Below are 27,433 nucleotides of genomic sequence, written 5' to 3'. Positions count from 1 at the left end.
CGATCACGTCCCTCGATCTGCTGGCAATGCCCCTACTTATACAGCCCAAAATGCCATTAGCCTTCTTGGCAACAAGAGCACACTGTTGACTCATATCCAGCTTCTTGTCCACTGTGACCCCTAGGTCCTTTCCTGCAGAACTGCTACCTAGCCATTCGGTCCCTAGTCTGTAGCAGTGCATAGGATTCTTCTGTCCTAAGTGCAGGACTCTGCACTTGTCCTTGTTGAACCTCATCAGGTTTCTTTTGACCCAATCCTCCAATTTGTCTAGGTCCCTCTGTATCTGATCCCTACCCTCCAGCGTATCTACCACGCCTCCCAATTTAGTTTCATCTGCAAACTTGCTGAGAGTGCAGTCCACACCATCCTCCAAATCATTAATAAAGATATTAAACAAAACCGGCCCCAGGACCGACCCTTGGGGCACTCCGCTTGAAACTGGCTGCCAACTAGACATGGAGCCATTGATCACTACCCGTTGAGCCCGGCCCCAGGACCGACCCTTGGGGCACTCCGCTTGAAACTGGCTGCCAACTAGACATGGAGCCATTGATCACTACCCGTTGAGCCCGACGATCTAGCCAGCTTTCTATCCACCTTACAGTCCATTCATCCAGCCCATACTTCTTTAACTTGGCGGCAAGAATACTGTGGGAGACTGTATCAAAAGCTTTGCTAAAGTCAAGGAATAACACATCCACTGCTTTCCCTTCATCCACAGAGCCAGTTATCTCCTCATAGAAGGCAATTAGGTTAGTCAGGCATGACTTCCCCTTGGTGAATCCATGCTGACTGTTCCTGATCACTTTCCTCTCCTCTAAGTGTTTCATAATTGATTCCTTGAGGACCTGCTCCATGATTTTTCCAGGGACTGAGGTGAGGCTGACTGGCCTGTAGTTCCCCGGATCCTCCTTCTTCCCTTTTTTAAAGATGGGCACTACATTAGCCTTTTTCCAGTCATCCGGGACCTCCCCCGATCACCATGAGTTTTCAAAGACGATGGCCAGTGGCTCCGCAATCACATCCGCCAACTCCTTTAGCACTCTCGGATGCAGCGCATCTGGCCCCATGGATTTGTGCTCATCCAGTTTTTCTAAATAGTCCCGAACCACTTCTTTCTCCACGGAGGGCTGGTCACCTCCTCCCCATACTGTGCTGCCCAGTGCAGCAGTCTGGGAGCTGACCTTGTTTGTGAAGACAGAGGCAAAAAAAGCATTGAGTACATTAGCTTTTTCCACATCCTCGGTCACTAGGTTGCCTCCCTCATTCAGTAAGGGGCCCACACTTTCCTTGACTTTCTTCTTGTTGCTAACATACCTGAAGAAACCCTTCTTGTTACTCTTAACATCCCTTGCTAGCTGCAACTCCAAGTGCGATTTGGCCTTCCTGATTTCACTCTTGCATGCCTGAGCGATATTTTTATACTCCTCCCTGGTCATTTGTCCAATCTTCCACTTCTTGTAAGCTTCTTTTTTGCGTTTAAGGTCAGCAAGGATTCACTGTTAAGCCAAGCTGGTCGCCTGCCATATTTACTATTCTCTCTACACGTCGGGATGGTTTGTTCCTGCAACCACAATAAGGATTCTTTAAAATACAGCCAGCTCTCCTGGACCCCTTTGCCCTTCATGTTATTCTCCCAGGGGATCCTGCCCATCTGTTCCCTGAGGGAGTCAAAGTCTGCTTTTCTGAAGTCCAGGGTCCGTATTCTGCTGCTCTCCTTTCTTCCTTGTGTCAGGATCCTGAACTCGACCATCTCATGGTCACTGCCTCCCAGGTTCCCATCCACTTTTGCTTCCCCTACTAATTCTTCCCTGTTTGTGAGTAGCAGGTCAAGAAAAGCTCTGCCCCTAGTTGGTTCCTCCAGCACTTGCACCAGGAAATTGTCCCCTACACTTTCCAAAAACTTCCTGGATTGTCTGTGCACCGCTGTATTGCTCTCCCAGCAGATATCAGGGTGATTAAAGTCTCCCATGAGAACCAGGGCCTGCGATCTAGCAACTTCTGTTAGTTGCTGGAAGAAAGACTTGTCCACCTCATCCCCCTGGTCTGGTGGTCTATAGCAGACTCCGACCACGACATCACCCTTGTTGCTCACACTTCTCAACTTTATCCAGAGACTCTCAGGTTTTTCTGCAGTTTCATACCGGAGCTCTGAGCAGTCATACTCCTTTCTTACATACAATGCAACTCCCCCACCTTTTCTGCCCTGCCTGTCCTTCCTGAACAGTTTATATCCATCCATGACAGTACTCCAGTCATGTGAGTTATCCACCAAGTCTCTGTTATTCCAATCGCATCATAGTTCCCTGACTGTGCCAGGACTTCCAGTTCTCCCTGCTTGTTCCCCAGGCTTCTTGCATTTGTGTATAGGCACTTAAGATAACTCATCGATCGTCCCTCTTTCTCAGTATGAGACAGGAGTCCTCCCCTCTTGCGCTCTCCTGCTCTTGCTTCCTCCCAGGATCCCATTTCCCCACTTACCTCAGGGCTTTGGTCTCCTTCCCCCGGTGAACCTAGTTTAAAGCCCTCCTCACTAGGTTAGCCAGCCTGCTTCCGAAGATGCTCTTCCCTCTCTTCGTTAGGTGGAGCCCGTCTCTGCCTAGCACTCCTCCTTCTTGGAACACCATCCCATGGTCGAAGAATCCAAAGCCTTCTCTCCGACACCACCTGCGTAGCCATTCGTTGACTTCCACGATTCGACGGTCTCCACCCAGGCCTTTTCCTTGCACAGGGAGGATGGACGAGAACACCACTTGCGCCTCAAACTCCTTTATCCTTCTTCCCAGAGCCACGTAGTCTGCAGTGATCCGCTCAAGGTCATTCTTGGCAGTATCATTGGTTCCCACGTGGAGAAGCAGGAAGGGGTAGCGATCCGAGGACTTGATGAGTCTCGGCAGTCTCTCCGTCACATCTTGTATCCTAGCTCCTGGCAAGCAGCAGACCTCTCGGTTTTCCCGGTCGGGGCAGCAGATAGATGTCTCAGTCCCCCTGAGGAGGGAGTCCCCGATCACCACCACCCTCCTCCTCCTCTTGGGAGTGGTGGTCGTGGAACCCTCATCCCTAGGACAGTGCATCTTTTGCCTTCCAATCGGTGGAGTCTCCTTCTGCTCCTTTCCTTCAGATGTGTCATCTAGTCCACTCTCCGCATTAGTACCTGTAGAGAGAACATGGAAACGATTGCTCACCTGTATCTCCATTGCTGGTACATGGACGCTCCTCTTTCTCCTTCTGGAGGTCACATGCTGCCAAACTTCTTCACCATCCTTCTGTCCCTGCTGCGCCTGCTCTGAATCTTCAGAACATTGTGGCTGTAGAAGCATCTCCTGACGTCTGTCCAGGAAATCTTCATTTTCCCTTATCCAACGCAGAGTTGATACTCGTTTCTCCAGACCTCGAACCTTCTCTTCCAATATGGAGACCAGCTTGCACTTTGTACAGACAAAGTCGCTTCTGTCCTGTGGAAGAAAGACAAATGTGGCACAACCTGTGCAGGTTACAACAGCTGATCGCTCACCTTCTATATCACCTTCCTCTTAAGAGCTTCCTCAGCTGATGCAGTAACTAGTCAGAGAAACCCACAGATGAAAGCCTCAGTGCGCTCTTCCCAGGCAAACTCCCTCTGTTAGCCTCTGCTGTTCGGCGCTCAGCTGGTTCGCTGCTGACTGCCCTTATATACCAGTCAGGCCCACTCAAGGCCCACCTGGAACAAAGCACTCCCAATTCACACTTTTCAAACAAACAAGCAAGCAATCAACCACACGGTCAAACTGACAAACTGTCCCAGCAACAGACACTCAGATACTCACCAACACAGCCCCCCAATGCAGCACTTAGCGTACCTCCTCTCGGACAGCTCCCAGGCAAACTCCCTCTGTTAGCCTCTGCTGTTCGCCGCCTTAGCCTCTGCTGTTCTCTGGCCTTCCTCCATTTTGTCCACATCTTTCCTGAAATGTGGCGCCCAGAACTGGACACAATACTCCAGCTGAGGCCTAATCAGCGTGGAGTAGAGCGGAAGAATTATTTCTCGTGTCTTGCTTACCACACTCCTGCTAATACATCCCAGAATGAGGTTTGCTTTTTTTGCAATGGCGTTACACTGTTGACTCGTATTTAGTTTGTGATTCACTGTGACCCTCAGATCCCTTTCCACAGTACTCCTTCCTAGGCAGTCATTTCCCGTTTTGTATGTGTGCAACTGATGGGTTCTTCCTAAGTGGAGTTCTTTGCATTCGTCCTTATTGAACTTCATCCTGTTTACGTCAGACCGTTTCTCCAGTTTGTCCAGATCATTTTGAATTTTAATCCTGTCCACCAAAGCACTTGCAACACCTCCCAGCTTGGTATTGTCCACAAACTTTAAGTGTCCCCTCTATGCCATTATCTAAATCATTGATGAAATATTGACCCGAACCAGACCCAGAACTGATGCCTGTGGGACCCCACTCGATATGCTCTTCCAGCTTGACTGTGAACCACTGATAACTACTCTCTGGGAACAGTTTTCCAACCAATTATGCACTCACCTTGTAGTAGCTCCATCTGGGTTGTATTTCTCTAGTTTGTTTATGAAGAGGTCAGTATCAAAAGCCCTTATTATATTTTATTGGTCCTGGGCAGGCTGTAAAGGAAGGAGTCTGGCTTATCTGCTGGCAGATGATCCATACGTTTTCAGAAAGCGATGTTTTGGGGACTTGGTAACTAACTTTATGAACTGGGGCAATCTCTTCCCAGCCCTAAATAGAACCCCAAATCTGGAGAGTCTTGCCTGGCGGCTTTGGAACGAAAGGTTAGCACACGCTAGTCAAGGCTGCTAGGCTTTGAGTCAGGCCTCTGAGCTCAACTTTGGCTCTTGAATGAGCAGATCAGTGCAAGAGCAACACGTCTGAGGTACTGCGAGACACGTGCCCCAGAGATGTTACCCCAGGGCAGCCCAGTCGAGCTGGAATCGTTCAGCTATTTCCAAGCAGTGGGGTTTTTGCTTTGTGGGGGGCGCAGTTAATTTGTTCTTGCTGCTGCTGCTGCTGCTGTGGCATGGACTGACCAAGCTGGGTTTTCCAGCGCACATTTGCTCTTGGACGCAGCCTTCGTGGCCTGACACAAGTTCAAAGTGTGTTAAGGCCCCTTTGTTGGGGTTCTTGCCTGACCTCTTCTCCAACTTTAAAGGAGCAGTCCAGCCTGCCTGAGTAATTAGCCATGCCCTCAGGGAGCCCCTAGTGACTGCTAATGAAGGGAGGTTCTGGGGATTACCTCATGGTGCAAGATTCCCTGCCGAGCACAGCTAATCCCCTCTGCAATGCACACAGTAGAGAGGGGAAACCAGTGCTGGCTGGTTGGTATGGGAGGAGCTTGGAATCGGGTCTCCTAACTGGATCAGGTCTGATCAAGCTTTCCTCGTGCACCGGAGAGCTGCAGGTTTCAGCTAGCCAAGCAGCTCCCGATTGAGCGCTTGCCTACTGAAATGATCTAGGGAGTATGTCGTTCGGAATGGACAGACCCATTGCAAAGAGAGAGACCGAAGTGGGTGAGGGAATCTCTCTGACTGGACCAACTTCTGTTGGTGAGAGAGACCAGCTTTCGTCTCTCTCACCAACCGAAGTTGGTCCAATCAGAGAGATTCCCTCCCCCACCTTGTCTCTAACCTGGGACTAGCACGGCTACAGCAACACGGCATCCAGGCCTTCTGTTCAGATTCTCGGCATGCAACTGTGGGCTGTGATCTCCTGCAGCCTTAAAAGCTAGGCAGGGTCAGTCCTGGGCCCTGCTTGGCTGGGGAGATCTCCAAAGGAACCTCAGGGTACTTCTGGGAGAGCAGTGTTGCGGATTGAGCAGGCGGCGTTCTTCTAAACGAAGCATGGTGTCTGGCGGAGGAGAGGGGTGCTAGGCTGCTGGAGGTGCCTGCTCCCTGTCCCTCCCTGCAGGAGGAGGGCGTTAACCCTCCTGTGCCTTAGCCACTTCCAGTGGCCCCATTCCCCTGCCGTGGAGGCATGGTGGGCCCCGAGGGCAGGCACAGAGTCCCAATGGGGTGACAGGGAGGAAGCTGAAGGTGGGGGAGGAGGTGGGACAGGAAGGCAGAGGAGGAGTCTGGTCGGAGCAACAGGAGGAAGGAGATTTCCAGAGGAGGCCCAGGGAGCGTCGCAGAGGCCGGAGAGAGGAGCGCAAGGGAGTTAGCAATGAGAATGGAGCGGCTCACCGCTCCGAGCCCGCCCATGGCGCTCTCTTGCAGGGCAAGACGAAGACCCTGTTGTGGAAGACACTGTGGCTTTATCCACCGCGGTGCAGATCGGAAGCACGTGAGCCTCCGTGCTGCTGATGCTCTCCCCGGAGAGGTGTTCTGAGTAGACTTTTAACCACACCTCTCGCGGCAGCGTGAATGCCCTGGTCCTAGACTGAAGGGACCACTGGGGCCATCTAGCCTGGCCTCCTGCAGAAAGTCTGGGTATGGCTTGGCCCTGCTTCAGTGCAGGGGCTGCACTAGGCCAGGGGGTCTCAAACGTCATTGTCCCGCGACCCCCTTCTGACAACAAAATTACTGCATGGCCCCGGGTGGGGGAGAGAGGGGGCCGGAGCCCGAACCCCGCAGCCCCGGGGGGGGGGGAGCGGGGGATGGAGCTCGGGCTTCAGCTCCGGGTCCCAGCAAGTCTAATGCTGGCCCTGGAAACCCCATTAAGACGGGGCCCCGACCCATAGTTTGCGAACCGCTGCACTAGGCGACCTCTCGCGGTCCGTCTCTATGGTTCTGTGACAGGCGGTAGCACAAAGCACCTATGTCAAACAGGGCCACTCCAATCCAACCAGTGTCTAACGTCTTGCAAAGTCATGGTGGGGGGTGCTCTGTCGGGAGGAGATCAAAACTGCTCCTGGGGGGATTCTGCATCACTGCATGCCTGCAGAAAATGCCCCTCCCACCCCACCCCCGCAGATTTCCTGTGTTTCCCTGCAGAAAATGGCAGGGAAGCCGCGTGGGTGGGGGGAAAGGGGCGAGCATGGGTGCAGTTTGGAGGGGGGGGGGATTGCCCCCCCCCAAACAGAGGCGAGGCCTGGGGGCGCACACAGGGGTTCACGCCCCTGCCCCCCCCCCCCCTTCTGCCCAAATGAAGGAGGCTGGGTCTGGGCTCCCCCGACTAATCTGCAGCTGAACGCCGCCTCCTGGGTCCTAGTGCCAGTCATCTCCCCTTCTGTGTGCTGGGAGCCTTCCTGTTTTCTGTGCAACAAGTGCCAGCGGTGGGGCAGGGGAAATGAGGGAAGGGGGTGGAATAGGGCATGGCGGGGGGATGGAGAAGAAAAAGGGATAGGGGAATTGGGAGCCCGGCATGTGGTGTTCCCTCAGCAGCAGCTGGGGCTCCTCTGCTAAGCAGGCCCATCGAACCCTCACCCTGACAAGCCCTACACCTGGTCCCCTCTGATGAGCCCCCCACCCCTGGATCCCCACCCCACTGAGCCCCAACCAGCTGCACTGGACCCCCACCCTATCAAGTCCCACTCTCTCAGCACCCGAAACACACCCAGACCCCCCCCTCCTGATCCCCAACCACCTTCACCGGGATCCCCTGCAGTGTCCCATTGACCCCACACCCGGAACCCCTCAATGAGCCCCTGTGCATTCAGATCTCCCACTGAGCTGCCCGCACCCAGATTGCCCCTCACAGAAATCTCTCACCCCACACCTGGATCCCCCCACACTGAGCCCCTCCACACTGGGATCCTGCTGGGCTGAGCCTGCCCACCCACACCTGGTGCACCTGGCGCAGAGGGGCAGGGCCCTGGGGAGTTTCTGGGGCAGGCCCAGCCCTTGTGCTGTGTCAGGGTCAGGTGCAGCCTCATGACCGAGTCCCTGTACCGGGGAAGGTGGGGGCTTCAGGATGATCTCCCACCTCAATGCAGCCAGTGGCCGGTGCTCCCCCTGCCATGCTGGAGCCTCCACATTTATTTACTGACAGACAAAATTTGCAGAATTTTAAAATATTGTGCACAGAATTTTAAATTTTTTGGCGCAGAATCCCCTCAGGAGTAAAAAACAACCACACATCACTGAACAAAAACACTGACCCAGGAACCTATCCTTGTAACAAAGCCCGATGCCAACTCTGTCCACATATCTATTCAAGTGACACCATCATAGGGCCTAATCACATCAGCCATACCATCAGGGGCTCGTTCACCTGCACATCTACCAATGTGATATATGCCATCATGTGCCAGCAATGCCCCTCTGCCATGTACATTGGCCAAACCGGACAGTCTCTACGCAAAAGAATTAATGGACACAAATCTGACATCAGGAATCATAATACTCAAAAACCAGTGGGAGAACACTTTAACCTGTCTGGCCATTCTATGACAGACCTGCGGGTGGCTATCTTAAAACAGAAAAACTTCAAAAACAGACTCCAACGAGAGACTGCTGAGCTGGAATTGATATGCAAACTAGACACAATCAACTCAGGGCTAAACAGGGATTGGGAATGGCTGAGCCATTACAAACATTGAATCTATCTCCCCTTGTAAGTATTCTCACACTTGCTTCTTATCAAAGTGTCTGTACTGGGCTACCTTGATTATCACTTCAAAAGTTTTTTTTCTCTTACTTAATTGGCCTCTCAGAGTTGGTAAGACAACTCCCACCTGTTCATGCTCTCTGTATGTGTGTATATATATCTCCTCGATATGTTTCACTCAATATGCATCCGAAGAAGTGGGTTGTAGCCCACGAAAGCTTATGCTCTAATAAATTTGTTAGTCTCTAAGGTGCCACAAGTACTCCTAAACTTTTCACTGCCAGCTCCCTGGCGTTTATACACAACCCTAACCAGCCAGTTTGTGCATGCAACACAAGGGGAAATACTTTGACTGCATCTGTATTTTAGCCTCTATGCTGACAAGTCTGTGTGTTCACCACAAGATGTCTCTCCAGGCTCTCTGATGGCACCGTTCTGTAGCCCCTTCCAGAAGATGACTGGTTTGGAGCATTAGTACTGGCGCTGGTTTAGTAAAGGAGCTCTCTGCATTCGAGCTCTGGAGGACTGTATTGAACTGGGGAGCTTGTGCTGGTGACGGGCTTGTGTTAGGAAATCATAGAATCATAGAATATCAGGGTTGGAAGGGACCTCAGGAGGTCATCTAGTCCAACCCCCTGCTCAAAGCAGGACCAATTCCCAACTAAATCATCCCAGCCAGGGCTTTGTCAAGCCGGGCCTTAAAAACCTCCAAGGAAGGAGACTCCACCACCTCCCTAGGGAACCCATTCCAGTGCTTCACCACCCTCCTAGTGAAATAGTGTTTCCTAATATCCAACCTAGACCTCCCCCACTGCAACTTGAGACCATTGCTCCTTGTTCTGTCATCTGCCACCATTGAGAACAGCCGAGTTCCATCCTCTTTGGAGCCCTCCTTCAGGTAGTTGTAGGCTGCTATCAAATCCCCCCTCATTCTTCTCTTCTGGAGACTAAACAATCCCAGTTCCCTCAGCCTCTCCTCATAAGTCATGTGCTCCAGACCCCTAAAGTGACTGGACCCTTTTCCTATGTGGGTCTCCTAGGGTGACCAGACAGCAAGTGTGAAAAATCGGGATGGGGTTGGGGGGTAATAGGCGCCTATAGAAATAAAATGCCCCAAATATCGGGACTGTCCCTATAAAATAGGGACATCTGGTCACCCTAGGGTCTCCGAAGTGTGTCAGGGCAATGAATGACAGCACACGTGATGGGATGGCATTGCCTTTTATGTGGCTGGCTGGAATGGACCATCGTGGCTGGGAATTGAGTGGACAAGCACAGGAAAGCCGTGTGTGTTCATGGGAGCTGCTGCCTTCTCCTGGATGGAGTATGCCAGACCTGTGTGTACAGAGCAATAGGTGTGTGTCCAACATCTGAATTAGTGGAACTACTGTTAGGGGCCTGGGTTAGCTCACCTGAGGGTCTGGGTCTTTTGGGGGAGTCTAAGTTTGTGGTTTCTGTTCCTGGAGGGATTTAGCGGATGCCCGTCGGTGTCTGTGCGCTTGTAGCCCAAGGGCAGACTTTAACCATAACATCGTAGGAGCCTATAGTTGTGTCAGCTCTTTCGATTCCAGATACAATTGATTTGACTTAACAAGTCAAAAGAGTTTCTGGCTTCCAGGGCTGCAAATGCCGTCTGGGTTCTAAACACCCGCCGCGTGTTGTGTGTTTTGCCGCCGTCTTATGGGCGATAAAGGTTCTGTCGCTCAAACTGAGGTGAAGCTTCCACTCGCAATGAAGCAAGAGAGAGTCCTGCTTGCGCTCCTGTGTCTGACAGGGTCTGGCTGCTGGGGGCCTGGAGAGGTAGCTGTGTGGAGGAGGCCATATTTAGGGGCTTGCTATTCAGTCTGGAATCGCCCTGTAACACTGAGCTCTGCAGCGGTTTCGCGGTGACGCTGGAAAATGCTCAGTGTGAGTGTTTGACTGAAATGGAAAAAATATCTTCCTCCACCCGTTCCCATCAGACATTTTCCTTCGTCAGTGGAAAACGCCCCATGTGCAGTGGAAGGATGGGCCCGTCCTAGAGCTGACAAAGGTGGATTTCCCTCCCCTGGGTGACGTGTTCAGTGCAAGCGACCCCATTTGGGGACAAAGTAGCACCTGGCTCTGCTTTTCCGTGCAAAACGGCGTGGGGCTGCTTTCAGTTTCACTCTCTGCCCGTGTCCGTGTCCATTGACTGGCTGCAGCTCACCCCTGCGCAGTGGCTCTGCACATGGCCCGTGCGCCGCTAGAATCCCACCCCCACCCCCAGAGTTTGGTTTATGGGGGCCATTAGCAGCACCTGTGCCTTGTGGGGTGAATGTCCCCCAGAACTGGTCAATAGCTAGAGCAGCAGGGTGCCGAGGAGCAGCAGGGCTGGGAGTCGGGAACATGCCAGTCCTGTCCCCTCTCTGTGCCTCAGTTTACCCGTCAGTAAAATGAGCTCATGACCTGCCATGCAGGAACGGTGCTTGCGGCAGTTAGAACAGGCGAGGAGGTGCGATGGGTGGGAGCTGGGTAGGAAGCAGAGCCCCTGGTTGGGTGGGGTTTCTGTGCTGCTCTGACAGGCTGCCATTCATCCCCCTACGGATCCTTTTTCAATGGCGGGGAAAGAGCTCCTGGCTGTCAGTGCCGGAAGGAGCAGGGCGAGGCTGGCGGGCTGGAGTTCAGTGGGGTGGGAGCCCGTTCTGCCCCACGCCTCAGTGTCTCAACCCAGACACGTGATTTCCCTGCGTCAAATGTGCCTTCCGCATGGCGGGGTAAAGCAGGAACGCACCCTGTGCCGAGGTCACCAGCAGCTGGAGCTGAACGTGCTGCCTCTGCGCTAGGTTTCCCCAGCCACAACCTGGCTGTCAGGGTGTTGCAGTCAGGCCTGTTCTGCCCTGGCCGCTGGCTCTCCCACCAGCTGTGGGCTCCTGAGAGGCAGGGTCTCTGTTCTGCCCCTTCCCTGTGGCTGAGTATCCGAGTTCTTGCCTCCTTGCTAACCGTGTCTGCTCCCTCTTCCCCAGGGGTCTTCCTGATCCCCTACTTCGTCATGCTGCTCTTCACCGGCCTGCCCCTGTTCCTGCTGGAGCTCAGCCTCGGCCAGTACGGTGCTGCCGGGCCCATCACCGTCTGGAAGTGCTGCCCCCTGCTGAAAGGTGAGTCCGTGCCTGGCGCAGCGTCCCACTCCCCTGAATGAGCAGGGCGTGGGGAGAGCCAGCCCTGTACATCTTCCTCCCCCAACCACTTCTGGCCCCTGGACACACAATCTTCTTCTCTGTCACCCACAAACCACAGTGGACAAGGTCCTCTGCCTCTCGCTCTGACCACGTCACCTCCCGCTCTAGATCCCTCCTCCACCGAGTCCAGTTCAAACAGCCTGTCCGCCCCTTCCAGGCCTGGCAGCGCCCCCCCCCCCCCCCCGTTCCCCCCACCCCCCTTAGCACACCCCCCCCCCCCCCCCCCAGCCTCCGGGCTAGGTTTATCCACTCCCCCAGCTGTCTCCGCACTGTCTCAAGCACCAGGAAATGCCTCCTTGAACTGCTTTTCAGGGTCGGCGCCCTCTCCTCACTGCAGCCCTCTCCGAGCCCCCCAGCTCTGAGCAGCCCGCCCCATAGGCTGTAACACAAAACCCAGCCTCTCCTCCCCCGTCCCTGGAGGATTTCAAAGCACTAAAGAATCTGCCCTCACGGCCCCTTGGGAGGAGCGTCTGTTGTCTCCATTGCCCAGAGAGGCCAATGGCCTGGCCTGATGTGCCCAGCATGGCAGCCCCCACGAAATCCACCAGGCTTTGGGCACCTGGGAACGTCAAGTCCCACAAGTGACTGGCAGGGCTGGGCGCAGAGCCCGGGCTCCTGACTTCCTGCCCTGTGCATTAGCCGCGAGAGCGTCCTTCTTGCTGTAATGGCTGTAAAGTGCTGGAGGTCTCCGGCGCCGTCAGCGTTCTCCGCAGCAGATGGTTCCCAAGCAGAGCTGTGGTGCTCAGCCAAGCTGTCGACTGTCTCCAGATCTTCCCCCCGCCAGACCCGCGGGAGTGGGACTGGGTGGGGACTCTTCGCATGAGGAGGCTCTAAGCTCACAGAGCAAAACTCTCTCTCGATCGTCTCCTCAGTCGTCCACCTTGATACACCAGAGAAACCCACTGGGCAGCAGGTTTCGGGCAGCAGGTCCTGTCAGAGCAGGATGCTGGGCTGTCCCTAGTCCCCTACGGGCTCCCTAGCTAGCCGTGCTGGACACTCCTGCTCCGGGTGAGGGCAGGAAGCCTGCCTGGAGAGGAGAGATTTGGATGAGACGTAAAGGTACCAGCCAGTGAGGGGGCCGGAGAAAGGAAGGGAATGTGGGCTGACAGGCTGAACCTCCCGACAAGAGATGGATCACTGGGCACAGAGCCTGCAGACTGGCTGGAGAGAACTGGGGGGACCAGAGTGCCCCGGTGGGTTTTGTCTAGTTCCCGCGTGCAGTGGTGTTCAGATCTGAACGCTCTGTAGCTGGCGCTGGCGTGGGACACCCAGATCCGCTGCGCTGCCGCTCTGCCTGCTTCTCTTTGGCTCCCTCTCAGCGGCCTAGGAGACGTGCTGTTATGTGTCTGGCCAGCGCCTCGCGCAGCCTGCGGTCATCGCCGCGGTCTGAGGGGTGCTCCCTGCAGCACATGCCGCCTCCCGTCGTTGGCAGCGTGCAATGACCAGTGCCCCACAACCTCACGCTCTTAGTGCAGCTCAGACACGTGGCCTCTTGGCTCGTGCACCCCCTGCCTGTCTCCATCCACCCGTTGTCTCATGAGTGACGTGTGAGCGCTTCGGGGCAGCAGCCGTCTCTCTCCTGTGCCACACGGAGCGCAGGGGGCCCTGCTCAGCGACGGGGGCCCAGAGGCGCCACTGCCGTACAGCAGATGTGCCGGCTGTGAATGCCAAAGGGCCCAGCTTCGATCCCTGCCGATGCCCGCGGGAGGTGGGGGGGTGAGCAAGCAGGGCCGGCATCAGCTGCACCTTCCTTCCCTGCAGGGATCGGCGTGGGCATGCTGCTCGTCTCCTCGCTGGTGTCGCTCTATTATAACGTCATCATCGCCTGGACTTTCTACTACCTGGGCATGTCCTTCCAGAGCCCCCTGCCCTGGTCTTGCGACGCTCCGCAGAACGCCCCCCTCTGCCAGGTCTGTCTCCCTCCTCCCGGACGGCCGCTCCACCGGGGCGGGCTGGGTTATTCCCCTCAACTAGGCGGCTTGGCCTGGCGCTGCTCCTCGTGCTGCTGTGGGTGGGCTAGGAGGGGGCATCTGTCCGGGCCAGCCAGGGCCTCTGGATGTGCGGCTGTTGGGCCCGGGGCACGGCTACTGTAGAAGATGGGGCCAGCCAGCCATAGTGCGAGGATGCTGCTGTTCCCTCTGGGGCCTCTTGCCGTTTGGGGAGGTGCAGGTGACCCCCCCCCCCCCCCACAAGCAGCATCCTGCAGGGACCCCACCCCGTGGTGCAGGCTGGTTCCCGGCTACAGAGGAGATGGAACCGCCTACAGGAGCTACCCAGCCCTGTTCCTCACCTGGCCAGAGGGGTCTCCAGCCCAGCGGGTCCCCCCCCCGCCCCGCCCCCCCCCCCCCCCCAGCCCCCGGGGCGGGTGAGGGAAGAAGAGGAGCAGGCTGTGAGATGCAGGGCAGAGGCCAAACCAAGAGGCCACCAGCTGTGTCCTTTAGCTAACACTGGGCCTGATCCAGTGCCCACAGAGAGCCTCCAGCAGGTGTTGCCTTGGCCCTGTGGGGGCAGCAGCGAGCAGTCAGGCCAGGGCTGCTGGGAGCCGCGAGCTCTCTGGGGAGCCGGCCTCTGTGCTGTGGGACAAGGAACAGGGAGGAAGCGTCTGCCTGGGGGCGGCTGGCGTAGGGTGGTGGAGCCGGTGACCAGCCCGCTCTGTGTCTTGCAGAACACATCAGGAAACTCCAGTCGGTTCAGCGCCAGCGAGGCCTTCTGGAAGTGAGTGGCTGCGTTACGGTGTTTGCGTTTGAGACTGATTCACCGCCCTTCCCTGTTTGCTGCAGGTCCCAGCCTGCCTGGCGCTCTCCCTCTGACCCGCGGAGCCCCTGTGCTCCCGCAGGAGCCTCACCCACCTCCGCTCGCTCGGGGACTGCCTCTGCCAGCTCCACTCCCCGCACCGGGGGCGCTGCAGTCAGCGGGATGCTGGGATAAGGGGCCAGGACTCCGTGGCGGGAAAAACAGTTGCATCAAGGGAATCCCCCTGCATGGAGCTATGGAACTCACTGTCACAGGGCGCACAATGCATGAGAGAATAGCCCCTACCCTGGCACTGGGGCTGAAGCCGTAAGCTCCTCTCCAGGCTGGGTTTGGAGGAAGCATCGCCTGCAATACTGTCATGTCTCCGCATTGTCAGTGTCACCCTCGACAGCTCACACGGAGACCAGGTCCCTGCCCCAAGCCGCTAGAGACCCAGTGCTGGCAAACTGGCTGTGGGGGTAGCGGGCCTAGCATGCCCGATGTAGGCCTGTGTCATGAGCAGGAGGGGGCTGGCTGGTGGGTGGGAAGCTGTTGCCAACGTAGGAGGCAGGTATGAAGCCAGGAGGGGGCAAAGGGATCTGGTAGTGGGCACGGTGGCAGGATTTAACAGCCATTTTGGTCCTGGGGAGGGGCGCGGGGGGCGACCCCCTGTGTTCAGTGCAGGCTGGCTCCGCGTGTCTCTAACCTGTGCTTGTGCCATGCAGCGAGCAGGTGCTGGGGGTGACGCACAGCTCTGGCCTCCACGACCCGGGCCCGGTGAGGTGGCCGCTCGCCATATGCTTGTTGGTCGCCTGGATCGTCATCTTCCTGTGCATGTTAAAGGGGATCCGCAGCTCCGGCAAGGTGAGCGGAGGGCAGGGCATGGCCGGGGTTTGCTAGCGTGGGCCTGTTGGAGCATGTTCCCATGGCAGCCGAAGGGAGGGGGACCCCGTGCGCTGGTTAGGCCCAGAGTTTTCTGTATGTGTGTCCTTTAAAGAGGTAAATGCCCCCAGAAGCTTGGTCAATAGGCACGTTCTTACCAACGCTGATGCCTGAGTATCACAGTCCCCAGCCCCTGCTCCCTGAAGTAGGTGGGTCTGATCCCCACTTTACCTGGGGAAACTGAGGCAGGGCGTGAGGTATTGGGGTCACCCGGAGCGGAGTTGTTGACCATTAGATAGCACTGCCTTCGCACGGTCTAATCGGTGTTGAGCTGGGGCCGTGTCTCATGAATTCTCATGCGGGGGGTGTAAGCAGCCAGTGGTGCTGTCAGCACTGTGGGGGGCTGGTGGGTGCAGCGTGCCAGGGATGGAGGGGGGGGTTACAGCCGGGGGTGTGGCTGTGGAGGGGTGGGGGGGGGGGTTAGAGCTGGGGGTGTGGCCGTGCAGGGATGAAGGGGGGTGTAAGTAGCCGGCGGTGTGGCCGTGCAGGGATGACTGCGGGGTTTACAGACGGGAGTGTGGCCGTGCAGGAATGGAGGGGGGTTACAGCTGGGGGTGTGGCCGTGCAGGGATGAAGGGGGGGGTTGCAGACGGGGGTGTGGCTGTGCAGGGATGGAGGGGGGATTACAGCTGGTGGTGTGCCCGTGCAGGTGGTGTATTTCACAGCGACGTTCCCATACCTGGTCCTCATCGTGCTCATCATCCGAGGAGCCACGCTGGAGGGATCCATCGAGGGCGTTCGCTTCTACCTCTCCTCGGACTGGAGCAGGCTACAGAGCGCTCAGGTACCCCACCCCCCTCCATGGGCTCCTTAGACTCCCCCCGCTCGCCATAGAATCATAGAATATCAGGGTTGGAAGGGACCTCAGGAGGTCATCTAGTCCAATCCCCTGCTCAAAGCAGGACCAATTCCCAACTAAATCATCCCAGCCCGGGCTTTGTCAAGCCAGGCCTCAAGCGTCGGCGGGCGCGGTGGCGGCGGCGGTGGGACGCGGCGGCCCGGCTTTGCGCTCGGTGGGCGCAGTGGTGGCGGCGGGATGCAATGGCCCGGCTTTGCACTCGGCGGGCGCGGTGGTGGCGGGACGCGGCGGCCCGGCTTTGCGCTTGGCAGGCGCGGCAGCCCGCGAGGACCGTGTTCAGGGTGGAGAAGGAGCCGGCTCCCAACCAGCTTCTCTCCCCTAGGTGTGGAACGACGCTGCCTCACAGATCTTCTACTCGCTGGGCATTGGCTTCGGGGGGCTGCTCTCCATGGCCTCCTACAACAAGTTTGACAACAACGTGATCAGGTGAATGGCGGGCCAGGGAGCGCTCTGGGCCAGGCCGGGTGGGGCTGAGGCAGCGCGGTCCCGAGTGACCCCACACACATGCTGCAGGGGAGGCTGCCCAGCTGCCGGGGGGGGGCGGGTGTCTTTGCTGCCATGATGACTCCAGAGCCACCTGGGTCTCTACTCTTGTCCCACCATTCACCAGCCCCCCCCCCCCACTCTGCTGCCCACAGGGATACCCTGGTTATTGCCATCGGGAACTGCTGCACCAGCTTCTTCGCTGGATTCGCCATCTTCTCCATCCTGGGCCACATGGCGTGGAGGAAGAAAGTGCCGGTGGGGGAGGTGGCCGATTCAGGTACGGGCGGGGCTGGCTGTCCGTCCTGCCTGGGTGAAACCATCCTGCTCAGCCCCTGCCTCCCATCCTGCCCCGCCCCAGCCGAATTCCGTGCTCGCCCCAGTGATGTTGGGGTTTTCTGCCAATTCCTTTCCAGATCAGGCCAGCTGTAACCCTTGGGAGACGGGGGGGGGGGGGGGGGTGTGGCGGCGGCTCTGGGGACGATTCAGGCCTATCCCTGCGAGGGGTGCAGCCCGCCCTCAGGGTGTCCCGGCAGGGCACTGCTGGAGTGTCTAATGCGCCCCCCTCACCCCAAACCTTCTCGAATGTGTCCTGGCACAGGGCGTCCCTTCAGGGACCACCGCTGGCGCTGACCTGCCCGTCTGGCTGGCGCCGCCCTTGCTCTGGTGTGACCTGCACCCATTGGGGCACCCCACCTTTTCCCAGTCCGTTGGGCTCCAGGCAAAAAGCACCTACCCGTACCCAATCCGTAGGGCTCTGGGTGTAACTAACCCGGTCAATGTAAGTACCCACCCCCTTTCCCAATCCGTAGGGCTCCGGGTGTAACTGACCCGGTCAATGTAAGTACCCGCCCCCTTTCCCAATCCGTAGGGCTCCGGGTGTATACTACTTCTGCAGGTGTGCAAGACCTTTTCCCAGTGAAAGAGCCTCACACAGTAATACGCTACATAACCTCTATCTATTACCAATCACCAAAACTGGACTGCACACGCTACCCACAGTGCCCACCACTCCCAATCAGACATGAAGTTTTCTTGATGGCCATCTGGGGGACTCCAGCTTCTGCACTGTGTCCTTGGCAGAGTGTTGAGGTCTGGCAGCTCTGATCTTCGGGGCTGTGCCCTGGAGTTGGTTCCCAAAGAACTTCCTTTTGGACCCCAGTTTATATAGTGAAACTTGAGTCCTTTTTAGCTGTACCTTAACCAATCATTGTAGTAAAATGTTACTGACCAATCCTAACATCCTGGAACAAAATTCTCTAACCAGTCCTACCTCACCCCCTTCATTAATTTTGCTAGGTGTAAATTAATTATGTAACAGACAAAACAATTAAAGAACCAGACAGACCATACAGATAAACTATGGGGAAGTGGGGACCGTAATGACAAAACAGAACAGAAACGGGGATTTCACAACCACAACTATTGATAAGTGATTTCTTGCCAGACAGATGCTGTCAAACTGAGTTTTCTTTAGCCATCTTATGTTTCTTTATCTGGTGATAGAAGACGAAGGCCTTAGGCTTTTGGCCTTACGATATGGCTGCAGACAAAGGCCTTATCCTTAGACCGGGGTAGAAAGACCCTCGCCAGGACTGAACGTTGCTGGGCTGTGCTGCTGCGGGAGGCCGTGTTCTCCATTTCTCCTCCTCCCCCGCAGGTCCTGGGCTTGCCTTCGTGGCCTACCCAGAAGCCCTTGCTCTGCTGCCTGGCTCTGCCTTCTGGTCGGTCCTGTTCTTCCTGATGATGTTCACGCTGGGAGTGGATACTCTGGTGGGTATAACCTGGCAGGTCATCGCTTGCACGTCCCTTCCCTTCACCGCTGGGGGCTGCTGGCCTCTCTGGCCCCCGCCTCCCTGCAGCGCAGAGGTGTCGCCCTCCTGGCCGTGGATCTGGGACGTGCTGGCCCCTAGCGATGGAGAGAAGCTTCTGCGGCCGCCCATCGGCTCCACCTGCCTCTTGGACACATGGTCCAGCAGCGTCCACTGCTCACCCCAGCGTCTGCAAATCCTGCTGGGCCAGGGGGTCCAGAGCTGGGTTCATGGGGGACGGTGTCAGCACCCTCCCCCAGGACACATTGTCATGCCCTTTATAGAGGGGGCAGGGGGTGCTCCTTGGAGGGGTGGGGCAGGAGCATGTGGTGGGATGGGGTGTGGGGTTCTCCTTAGAGGGGTGGGGCAGGAGCATGGGGTGGGGCAGGGGCGTGGGGCAGGAGCATGCGGTGGGGCGGGGTGTGGGGGTCTCCTGGGTGGGGGGGGGCAGGGGCGTGGGGCGGGGGCTGGGGGGGGGGGGGGGGGGGGGGATCCTCGCCACCCTGAGTAGGATGGGCAGTCAGGAGTGACCCTTGCCAGCTTCCTCTGGACTTAGCCCCACATGATGTGTGGGGTGCTCCCCTGCATCCCGGGGCCTGGGGACACTCCCTCCGCACCGGGGCCTGGGACACGCTCAGCGCACGTCCCGAGATCGGCAGAGCCCCACGGGCAGGTGCCTGGGATGCCCTGACGCCCCCGTCTCTCCCCCAGTTCGGGAACATGGAGGGCATCACCACGGCCGTGCTGGACGAGTTCCCGGCCCTGCGCGAGTGGAGACGGAAAACCCTCTTCCTGGGCGTGCTGTGCTTCACCTTCTACCTGCTGGGCCTGCTGCTCATCACCGAGGTAGGGCAGAGCTCAGCCCCCGGCCCGTCACGTGCAGCCCCACGGGGAGCCGGCTGTCGGGGCCGAATTGTCTCCAGCCCACAGATGCCATCGGCCTCGGGGCAGGAGCCCACGACTGCCTGCTTGGCATGGGGGGCGGGGCCGTCCCCTCTGGACGGGGGCACCGGGGGGGGGGGTGCTCACCCTGCTGTGCCGCACTCGGGCTGGAGATGGGCGGCCGGGCCTGTGGCTCAACTGGCCACAGGCCGGGCAAGCAAAGCGCCCCGCGGCGGGTCCGTGGGGGCAGAGGCTGCCCCTCCGGCATGGCAAGCACTGGGCGTGTTTCCCCGCCTGTGCCCGGCCGGGTGTTCACGTGCCCGCTGCACTGTCGCTTGCAGGGCGGCATTTACTGGTTCACCCTCATCGACGCCTACAGCACCAGCTTCGGTCTCATCATCATCACCCTCTTCATGTGCATTGGCATTGCCTTCTTCTACGGTGAGTGTCCCCAGCTCGGCGCATCCCAGAGCGTTGGACTAACCTCCCTCCTCACCCACCGCGGAAATGCAGCCGCCTCTGGGGCGCGACGTGGCAGCTGCTTCACAGCACATAGCAACACCACTCCACCTTGTTCAAGCATCAGCCGCGTGCTTGGTACAGGACGCAGAGGGAGCCCTGGCTGATCTCCACCCTGGAGGGCAGTACGTTTCCGGCCAAGGCTCAGGGCCCCAGTGCTTCCTCCAGAAACCAGCAGCACCCTCTGGAACCGCTGACCCGGAAAGAGCACCTCCTCTGAGCTACCAAGTGCCCTCCCTGCAGCCCCCGGGGGTGCTGGGAGATCTGCCATCCATGCCCTGCCCTGGTGTGCCCCTGGGGAGCTCGCCCAGTGTCGGGTCCGGCTGAGTGGCGGGGACGCCCCAGGCATGGTACAGGGGGTGCCCATGGCCCCGGGGGTTCTCCTCTTTAAACCTCCATTTGTCCCCATCTCAGGAGTGAACCAGTTCTGCCGGGACATCATTGACATGATCTGCCGGTGCCCGCCCTGGTGCAGCAAGGTGGTGCTGTACTTCAAGGCATGCTGGGTATTCATCACACCGTGCCTGCTGCTGGTAGGTACCGGCCCTGCCCGAGGCGCCCCAAACCACACGCAAGGGGCAGCTGCGTGATGCAGGAGCAAAGCCTGCCTGTATCGCCAGGCCCGGGACAACTCTAGTGCTGAAGAGCTGAGCTGCTCAGGGGCCTTCCTGACCCGGCAGCCAGATGGGGGCCGTGCAGGCCCCGGGTGTCCCGGCCTGTAACCCCCTCGGCATCCCTGGGGCAAGGCCAGACTCGACGGTGCTGCACCACTGCCCCCTAGTGGCTGCAGCCTGCACAGGTAGAACAGACCAAGCTCTGGCAGCCCTCGTGACCCCCATCCCCATGGTATCTGGGCACTTTCGGGGGTGGGGGCGGGCAGGCCCCTTGCTGCAAGAGGTGGGTCCGGATGGCGGGGGAAGGGCTGCGGGTGTCTGACCGTGCTGCTCGGATCTGCCCTTCCAGTTCATCCTCTTCTACATCTTCCTGGAGATGTACAACACGACCCTGCACTACGGCGCCTACGCCTACCCGCGCTGGGGCAAGGCCCTGGGCGTGTGCATGGGCACCGTGACCTGCATTCAGATCCCGCTCTGGGCGCTCGTGGCCATCTGCAGGGAGTCGGGGACGCTGACAGACGTGAGTGTGGGGCCGAGCTGCCCGCTCTGCCTCCTCCCCGGGACCCCGTGCAATCCGGCTCCCCCCAGGGGTGGGGAGGGCGTGGCTGGAAGGAGCTGGGAGCTCCCGGCTGGGGGGGTGTAGAGTGGGACATGCTGGGATCTGGATACCTGCCATCTCTCACCACCTGGGGCCCCTGGGCTGGAGCCCCTGCTGGGCCCTGGTTTGTCCTTTCTGGGCAGGGCTCGGGCTCCCGCCCGCAGCCCCAGGGCCCAACCCTGCGGCCGTCGGGCAAATGCTGCAGCCGTGCTTCAGCAGTCATGTGCCTCAGCCCCCTGCCCCGCGAGTCCTTGGGCCTCGCTCCCCCGAGGGCTGGGCCTGGTGCCTGGCTCACCCCCCCACCCGAGGGCAGGGCCTGGCACCTGGCTCACCCCCCCACACTCCCTCCCCCGAGGGCAGGGCCTGGCACCTGGCTCACCCCCACCCCCACACTCCTTGCAGCGGTTCCGGAAAGCCATCCACCCCCTGAACTCCTGGCGCACGGCGACCACCCACGCCGAGGTCATCGACGTCCCCTACACCATCAACCTGGTGGACAGCGACTTCGGCAGCCCGCCCCAGGGGAGCAGCGAGGCCTGAGGGGCTGGGGCTGGCAGCAGAACCGGGGCTCTAGGCAGGTCGCTGCCGGTGGTGCCCTCTCCGCTCCGGGCAGCTGCTCTGGGCTCCGTTGTGGCAGGCGGAGGCCGCGGCCGGCGCTCCCAGGTCCCGCTGGAGGCTGCAACTGGCCCCTCGCCTGCAGGAGCCGATGCTGGGCTGGAACCTGCTGCTCTCCAGCCGCAGCGGTGCCAGCAGGGATTGGACTGGGGGGGGCCCAGGACTCTGCTCAGGGCTGTGGCCAGTCAGCCGCCGGGCGCTTTGCAAGAGGGGCCTGGCCTCTGCACCTTCTTAAAACGACAGGGAAAGGATTGTACGCAAGAGAATCGATTGCACATGGTCCCAGGTGCCCCCCCCCCGGCATGGACAGAGAGGTGGGCAGACAGGGGGGACCCCGGGGCGCAGACAGAGAGCTGAGTGCTCCTTGCCCAGCTGCACCCTGGGAGGGAAGTGATTCCCCGGCTCTGAAGCGAGGCTGGGCTGCTGCTGTCCTAGCGCTATCGTCTGTGCCGGGGGCTGGCCAGGCTCCCGGGGGCTGGGCCTGGGGCGGAGAGTTGTGGTGGGGGACACCTCCGGCTCTGCACCTGCCAATCCCACGGGGTCTAGTCCCTGGGTTCCTCGCCTCTGGCTTGGGCCTTGCCTCCCCCCAGAGGTCCCCCCGGCGGCCCATGTGTGGGGTTCTGCCCCCGGCGCCTCGTGCCAGGCTGTGGATGGGCACGGAGCCTGTGTAGCTGACTGCCAGGAGTCAGCGCTGGGCTTCCTACCACTGACCCTGCTCGGGGTGGCAGCTGGCAGCACTCAGGCCAGCTGCTCCGTTGGCCAACCCGGCCATGGCTCTAATTGGCTCCTGCCCTGGTCTCAGCCTGGGCCCCCCGGCCCCCTAGCAGGGCAGCAGGGGGCGACTGCCAGGGCCACAGCCCAAGCGTGCCCCAGTGGTGAGGACTTGTGGCCAGGGGGTTGGTGGTGGCACCAGGTTCATGGTGCACGGCTGGGAAGCACCTTGCCCTCCCCTGCTCCACGGGAACCACCCAAGGGGGGGGGGGCGACAGCTGCTGCGGGCAGGGCTGGCAGAGGCGCTGATTTGTCCCGGCAGCAAGATGCAGCGGGAGGGGGTCTCTCCACGCGCTGGCCCTGCCGAGGGGCTGGGTTTGGGGGGCCCCGGCTCGCAGGCCGATGGGATTTCTCTGCTGCTGAAATAAAGGCTCAGTGTTTCCTATACAGAACTGGAGAATCTCTTCTTCAGTGCTGCCCGGTCCCTGTGTGGGGCTGCTCCGGCCTGTGGGGCAATGGGCCAGCAGGGCCTCCAGCTGTATGGCAGCATGAATCGACCCCCCCCCCCCCCCCCACACACACACACACACACCCCCTGCAGGGTAGGGGAATTGCTGGGAGGCTGCAGTACTGTGTGTGGGAAGCGCTGGGCCCACCCTGGCTGCGCAATGCACGGCCGGCTCCTTGTGCCCCCCCTGCCCCGAGTAAGCGCACAGCGGGGGGGGGGGGGGGGGCAGTGCCAGCACTTCACCGAACTGGGCGCTTTAGGTTTAAACCGTCCCGCTGGCTCTCAGCCCCCAGGAGCTGCCCTAGCCTGGGCTGGGTGGGGCTGAGTGACGCCCCCCTGCAGCTGCTGTAGCCCCAGCCAAGCCCCAGCTGCTCAGGGCCGGCTGCCTGCCTGAGGCCTGTTCGAGCTGCCCCAAGCCAGCCCTGGTGCACACGGCGGGGGCTGAGCAGGACTAGCCGCCAGGCTCGCTCTGCTCCTGGGGGCATTGCTGGGATCGGGGCCCTGCGGGAGGATTTGGAGCCTCCTGGCAAGACAGCCGGGCCCAGCACAGTGTAACCGGGGCAGGGCTGGGGGTTGGCCTGGACGTTCCAGCCATGGGCGCGTGGGCGGCTTGGGGTTAGTTTTGGCCCCCCCCCAGGCGGCTCAGGGCTTTTCATGCCCAAGGCCAGCAGGGGAGCCAGGTGCTGCCATTCCTGCCTGCTGGGCTCTGGCTGCTCCGGGTCTGATCCCCCCCTGCCAGTTCCGGGTTGACACTGATCTTATCTCTGCAGCTTCCCGCTCCTGCCCCGGGGCCGGCCGCAGCCTGTGCCCAGCCTGGCCTGCCACGGTGCAGGGCGCAGGCTCCCAGCGGGGAATGCGAGGAGCTTCTGGGGAAGGGCAGAGAGAATTCAGGGGCGGGAGCACCAGCGGCTGCAGGGCCTCTTGGTCATGGCACAGGCTGCTGTGCTGGGAGCAAGGCCCTCGCTCCCCAAGAGGGCTGGCATGGGGGGGGGGCAGTGCCCCTGCCAAACCTGGGAGAGGCAGGAAAGTTGGCAGCATGTTCAGGGCTGGCGCATTAACAGAGTCACGCCCCAGTGAGTGTGGGGGGGGAGGGCAGGCAGAGCCCTGGCCCCGTGTGTGTGATTGCTGTAAGACACCCCCCTCTCCCCCCCAGTGTCATGGGGTGGGTGCTAGAGAGCAGCCCACGGCCCCCTGGCTGCTACATGTTGCCCTGGGGCCCCACCTGCTGCATTTCAGTCACAGAGTAACTGTGCCAGCCCCCCCAGTGCATCGGGGCAGCGTCTCGCCAACCCCCCCCCCCTTGGTACGGGGGGTGGCTCTAGGTGAAGGCTGCGGGGATCGTACCAGGATGCAAACCAGGGAGTGCCCAGGGCAGTGGACCTGGGGGGGTGGGGGGGCTGGCAGCTCCTGAGGCTCTGCTGCCCAGCCTGGGGCTTGGCCTCTCTGCGCAGTGCAGGCTGTCGGGTGCCCGTTCCTCGCGGCAGCGCCTGCGCCAGCCAAGAAGAGACCCGCAGCCCCTCGCTCAAAATCTCCTACATGCTTTATTGGATTGAAAACAGTTTTATGAAATGACAAAACAAATCAGACTTGGCAGATGCGTCACAATCGCGGCTTTATAAATGCCACCGCCTTCTCCAGCAAGCATCGGCGCGGGGCGCCAGGCCCAGCTGGGGCGCCCCTGCCCACGGGCCGTGCTTAGGGCAGGGAGGAAGCGGCACACACCCGGGCCTGCTAGACACCCAGGCCTGGGCTACACACCTCACCGGGGCCCTTCCCACCCTGCTCTGGAACCACTGCCGGGAGGGAGATGGGCGCTGCTGCTAGGCAAGGCCCCAAGGCTGCTCTCAGCGGGGTGTGCTGAGCTGGTCTGAAACTGCCCAGTGCAATCCAAGCTGCGGGGCTCAGGACCAGCCCCAGGCTGGCAGGAGCCGGCGGCTGGTGTAATTCCCATCACGGACTGTCAGGGAAGGGCACATGACCCAGGGCTACCTGGCACGCGCTGGCAGCCGCCGCTCGTCCAGCAGGACTCGGGGCTGGCTCCTCGGGCTGGGTCTCGCGGGTCAGACAGGTGGCCAGCAGCGGCCAGCGGGGCAGGAGCGTGAGGAATCGCAGGCACTTAATCAATGTAGAGGATTTTTCACTTATCTCAAAGCAACAATGTAATCGTTTAGCTACCGGCTCTAAAACTCCTCCTTAGCCCTTCCTGGAGACGTGACATCCAGTATCTTACACCAGCTACAAGCAAGGGCCCCAGCCAGCCCCGCTCCCTCCTCAGGGATCTTTGCAGCCAGCCCTGCTCCCCCGGCCCCGAGAACACAGGATTCCTCCACAATACCGCAGGCAGAACGCCAGGCCCTGCGCCACGGTGCTCCTTGGTGGGTGCCCAAAGCCTGGGCGCTCCCGCACGGGGAGGGATCGGGCGTGGGGAGCGGTGCACAGGCCAGGCGGGGAGGGCTGGGTGCTCTCCTTCAAGTGAAGGTTACAGACAGGCTCCAGCCGGCCGCGTGGAGGTAGCAATTGGTCACTGACACTGCTCTCGCTGGGGGCGTTGCGGGGCTCGGGGCTGCTGGCCCCGCCAGCCTGGGTCTAGTCTGAACAGGGAGCAGCGCTGCAAAGGGGAACTTCCCTGGGCCAAGGCCAATCGCTCCTCCCTGCGAAACATTCCTGACAGGCCGTGCCGGCTGCAGCAGGTGGCCCACCAGCCGAGAGCCGGCTCTGGTTCTCCCCAGCTCCTCATCCTCCCCACGCTCCTCCCACTGCAGCAGCCCAGCCCGGAGGGGCAGACACAGGCTGCCTGAAGCTGCCCTGGGAAGTAAGAACTCCTCACTCCCCGGGAGTCCCTGCTCAGAAACCAGGAGCCGCGAGCCCCAAGCCTGGCATTTTGCTCCCGCTGTGGCACTCCCCCAGCCATCGCAGCAGGGAGGACGCCGGAGGAACCACCCCCGGGGGCAGAACCGCCGAGTCCCTCCTCGGCTGGCTGCTGGAACTGGACACGGCCTGGCACAGCAGAGCCGACTCCTCTTCCAGCCATTTCAGCCCCTCCCCCAGGTATCGGCCCCTGAGGGGAATTCTCATTCCCCAACCCCGCTGGGTCCAGGCCCCGGGGAACGGCCTGTGCGCTCGGCGCTGATCTGCAGCCCAGCCTTTGGCCCTGATCCTGGCCCGACTCACCCAGGCAGCTCAATGAAGGTGCCCGGCTGTCCCCAAATGGCTTGCGGCCCTTCGGCCTGGTGGGAGCTGCTCTGGGGTTCGCAGCACCTGCCTCCCCCCCACCCCATTTCCTTTGCCCAGGGCCTGGCCCTGGCCAAGGGAAGCTCCCGCTGCCGAGGCTGGGAAGGCTGAGACAGGGCAGGGCCTGCTGGGGGATCCTCACCGAGCAGGCCCCGCTTCAGAAACAAACCCAGCAGGCCGCAGCCAGCCCCTGAGCCAGCTAAAGAAACAAACACTGCCTAGAATAGGACTTGGCCACGGTTCCTGAATGCAGCACCGGCGGCCAGGCCCTGCTCTCTCCCCACACAGCCCTGGCCCCGCGAGCTGGCACGCGCCTTCTGCTTTCCCCTGCCAAAACCGCAGAAGCCCCATCCTCTCTCCCCAGTCACCCCAGCCACGGGGCGCCTGTCCCAAAGTGCCCTTCGCTGCCCACCCAAGAGAGCTGCAAAGCCACGGAGCAGGCAGCTACCCCTAAGATATCGCAGCGGATTCAACCCTGAGTAGCCGGGACTCGGCCCTGACCTCCCGGAGCCGCTGCCCCGGCCCAGGCGAGAGGGAGGCCAAAGCCCTGGGGGTGCATAGATGCAAGCGGCGGGTCCGGCCCAGAGGGACCCCTCCCCTAGGCGGGTTCTCAAGCTTAGCAGGAGCCACGCGTGCAGGAGTCCCGAAGAAGCCGAAAGGGGAAAACTCAAAGCCCGTTAAACAACCCCTAACTGCCGTGTGGCCGAGCGGAGGCAGGGGCACTCGGAAGGCATGAGAAGCCATGCACAGCAAAGCAGGGGGCTACTGAACTGGAGGGAGGGAGAAGGGGCGGCTGGTTTCCACGTCAGGAAATAAATACGTTTAAATAGCTCCTCCCCCTGCGGATTTTACACGACTTGATTGGGAGGCAGAGGGTGTCTGGGGGCGGGGAGGATGGGGTGGGCAATCGCAAGCATCCCACCCATGTGGCTCCTGGAAGGGGGGGGAAGGGTGCCCTCGCTTGTGGGTCTGTGCCTCACCCATCCCTGCCCAATGGATTGGGTTGGTGGCCGGCTTTCCTCCTCCTCCTACTTCTTGGGCTTTTTGAAGATCTTTAGGGGGAACTTTTTCTTGCCCTGGCTGGAGTCAGTCTCCTCGCCCGTGGAGCCGCTGTCCTCTTCCCCGGCGTTCTTCTTGGCCGCCAGCTGCGGGATGCGGGTGTTCTTAGCGTTGCCGGGCCTGGAGTCAGAGACGGGGGAGGGCGTGTCGGGCTCGGTGGAGCTGGGGCTGTG

At 59.9% G+C, this 27,433-nt stretch overlaps 1 protein-coding gene across 1 annotated transcript in view; it reads left to right on the top strand.

The window, feature by feature from the left end:
• Positions 1-21,676, top strand: part of LOC112125141 (sodium-dependent proline transporter-like) — a 36,518-nt gene extending 14,842 nt beyond the window's left edge. Inside the window, exons 4-16 of the mRNA XM_026659796.2 lie at positions 11,480-11,611; positions 13,454-13,602; positions 14,358-14,407; positions 15,151-15,289; positions 16,017-16,151; positions 16,549-16,652; positions 16,865-16,989; positions 18,370-18,482; positions 19,232-19,366; positions 19,744-19,843; positions 20,336-20,454; positions 20,885-21,058; positions 21,539-21,676. Coding sequence (XP_026515581.1) covers positions 11,480-11,611; positions 13,454-13,602; positions 14,358-14,407; positions 15,151-15,289; positions 16,017-16,151; positions 16,549-16,652; positions 16,865-16,989; positions 18,370-18,482; positions 19,232-19,366; positions 19,744-19,843; positions 20,336-20,454; positions 20,885-21,058; positions 21,539-21,676 — 1,613 coding nt within the window. The remainder of the gene's footprint in view (positions 1-11,479; positions 11,612-13,453; positions 13,603-14,357; positions 14,408-15,150; positions 15,290-16,016; positions 16,152-16,548; positions 16,653-16,864; positions 16,990-18,369; positions 18,483-19,231; positions 19,367-19,743; positions 19,844-20,335; positions 20,455-20,884; positions 21,059-21,538) is intronic.
• Positions 21,677-27,433: the final 5,757 nt, after the last annotated feature.

Source organism: Terrapene carolina, unplaced genomic scaffold, assembly GCF_002925995.2.
Source record: "Terrapene carolina triunguis isolate 2854851 unplaced genomic scaffold, T_m_triunguis-2.0 Scaffold676, whole genome shotgun sequence".
Taxonomy (NCBI): domain Eukaryota; kingdom Metazoa; phylum Chordata; order Testudines; family Emydidae; genus Terrapene; species Terrapene triunguis.
This window is presented reverse-complemented; position numbering and strand designations above follow the sequence as displayed.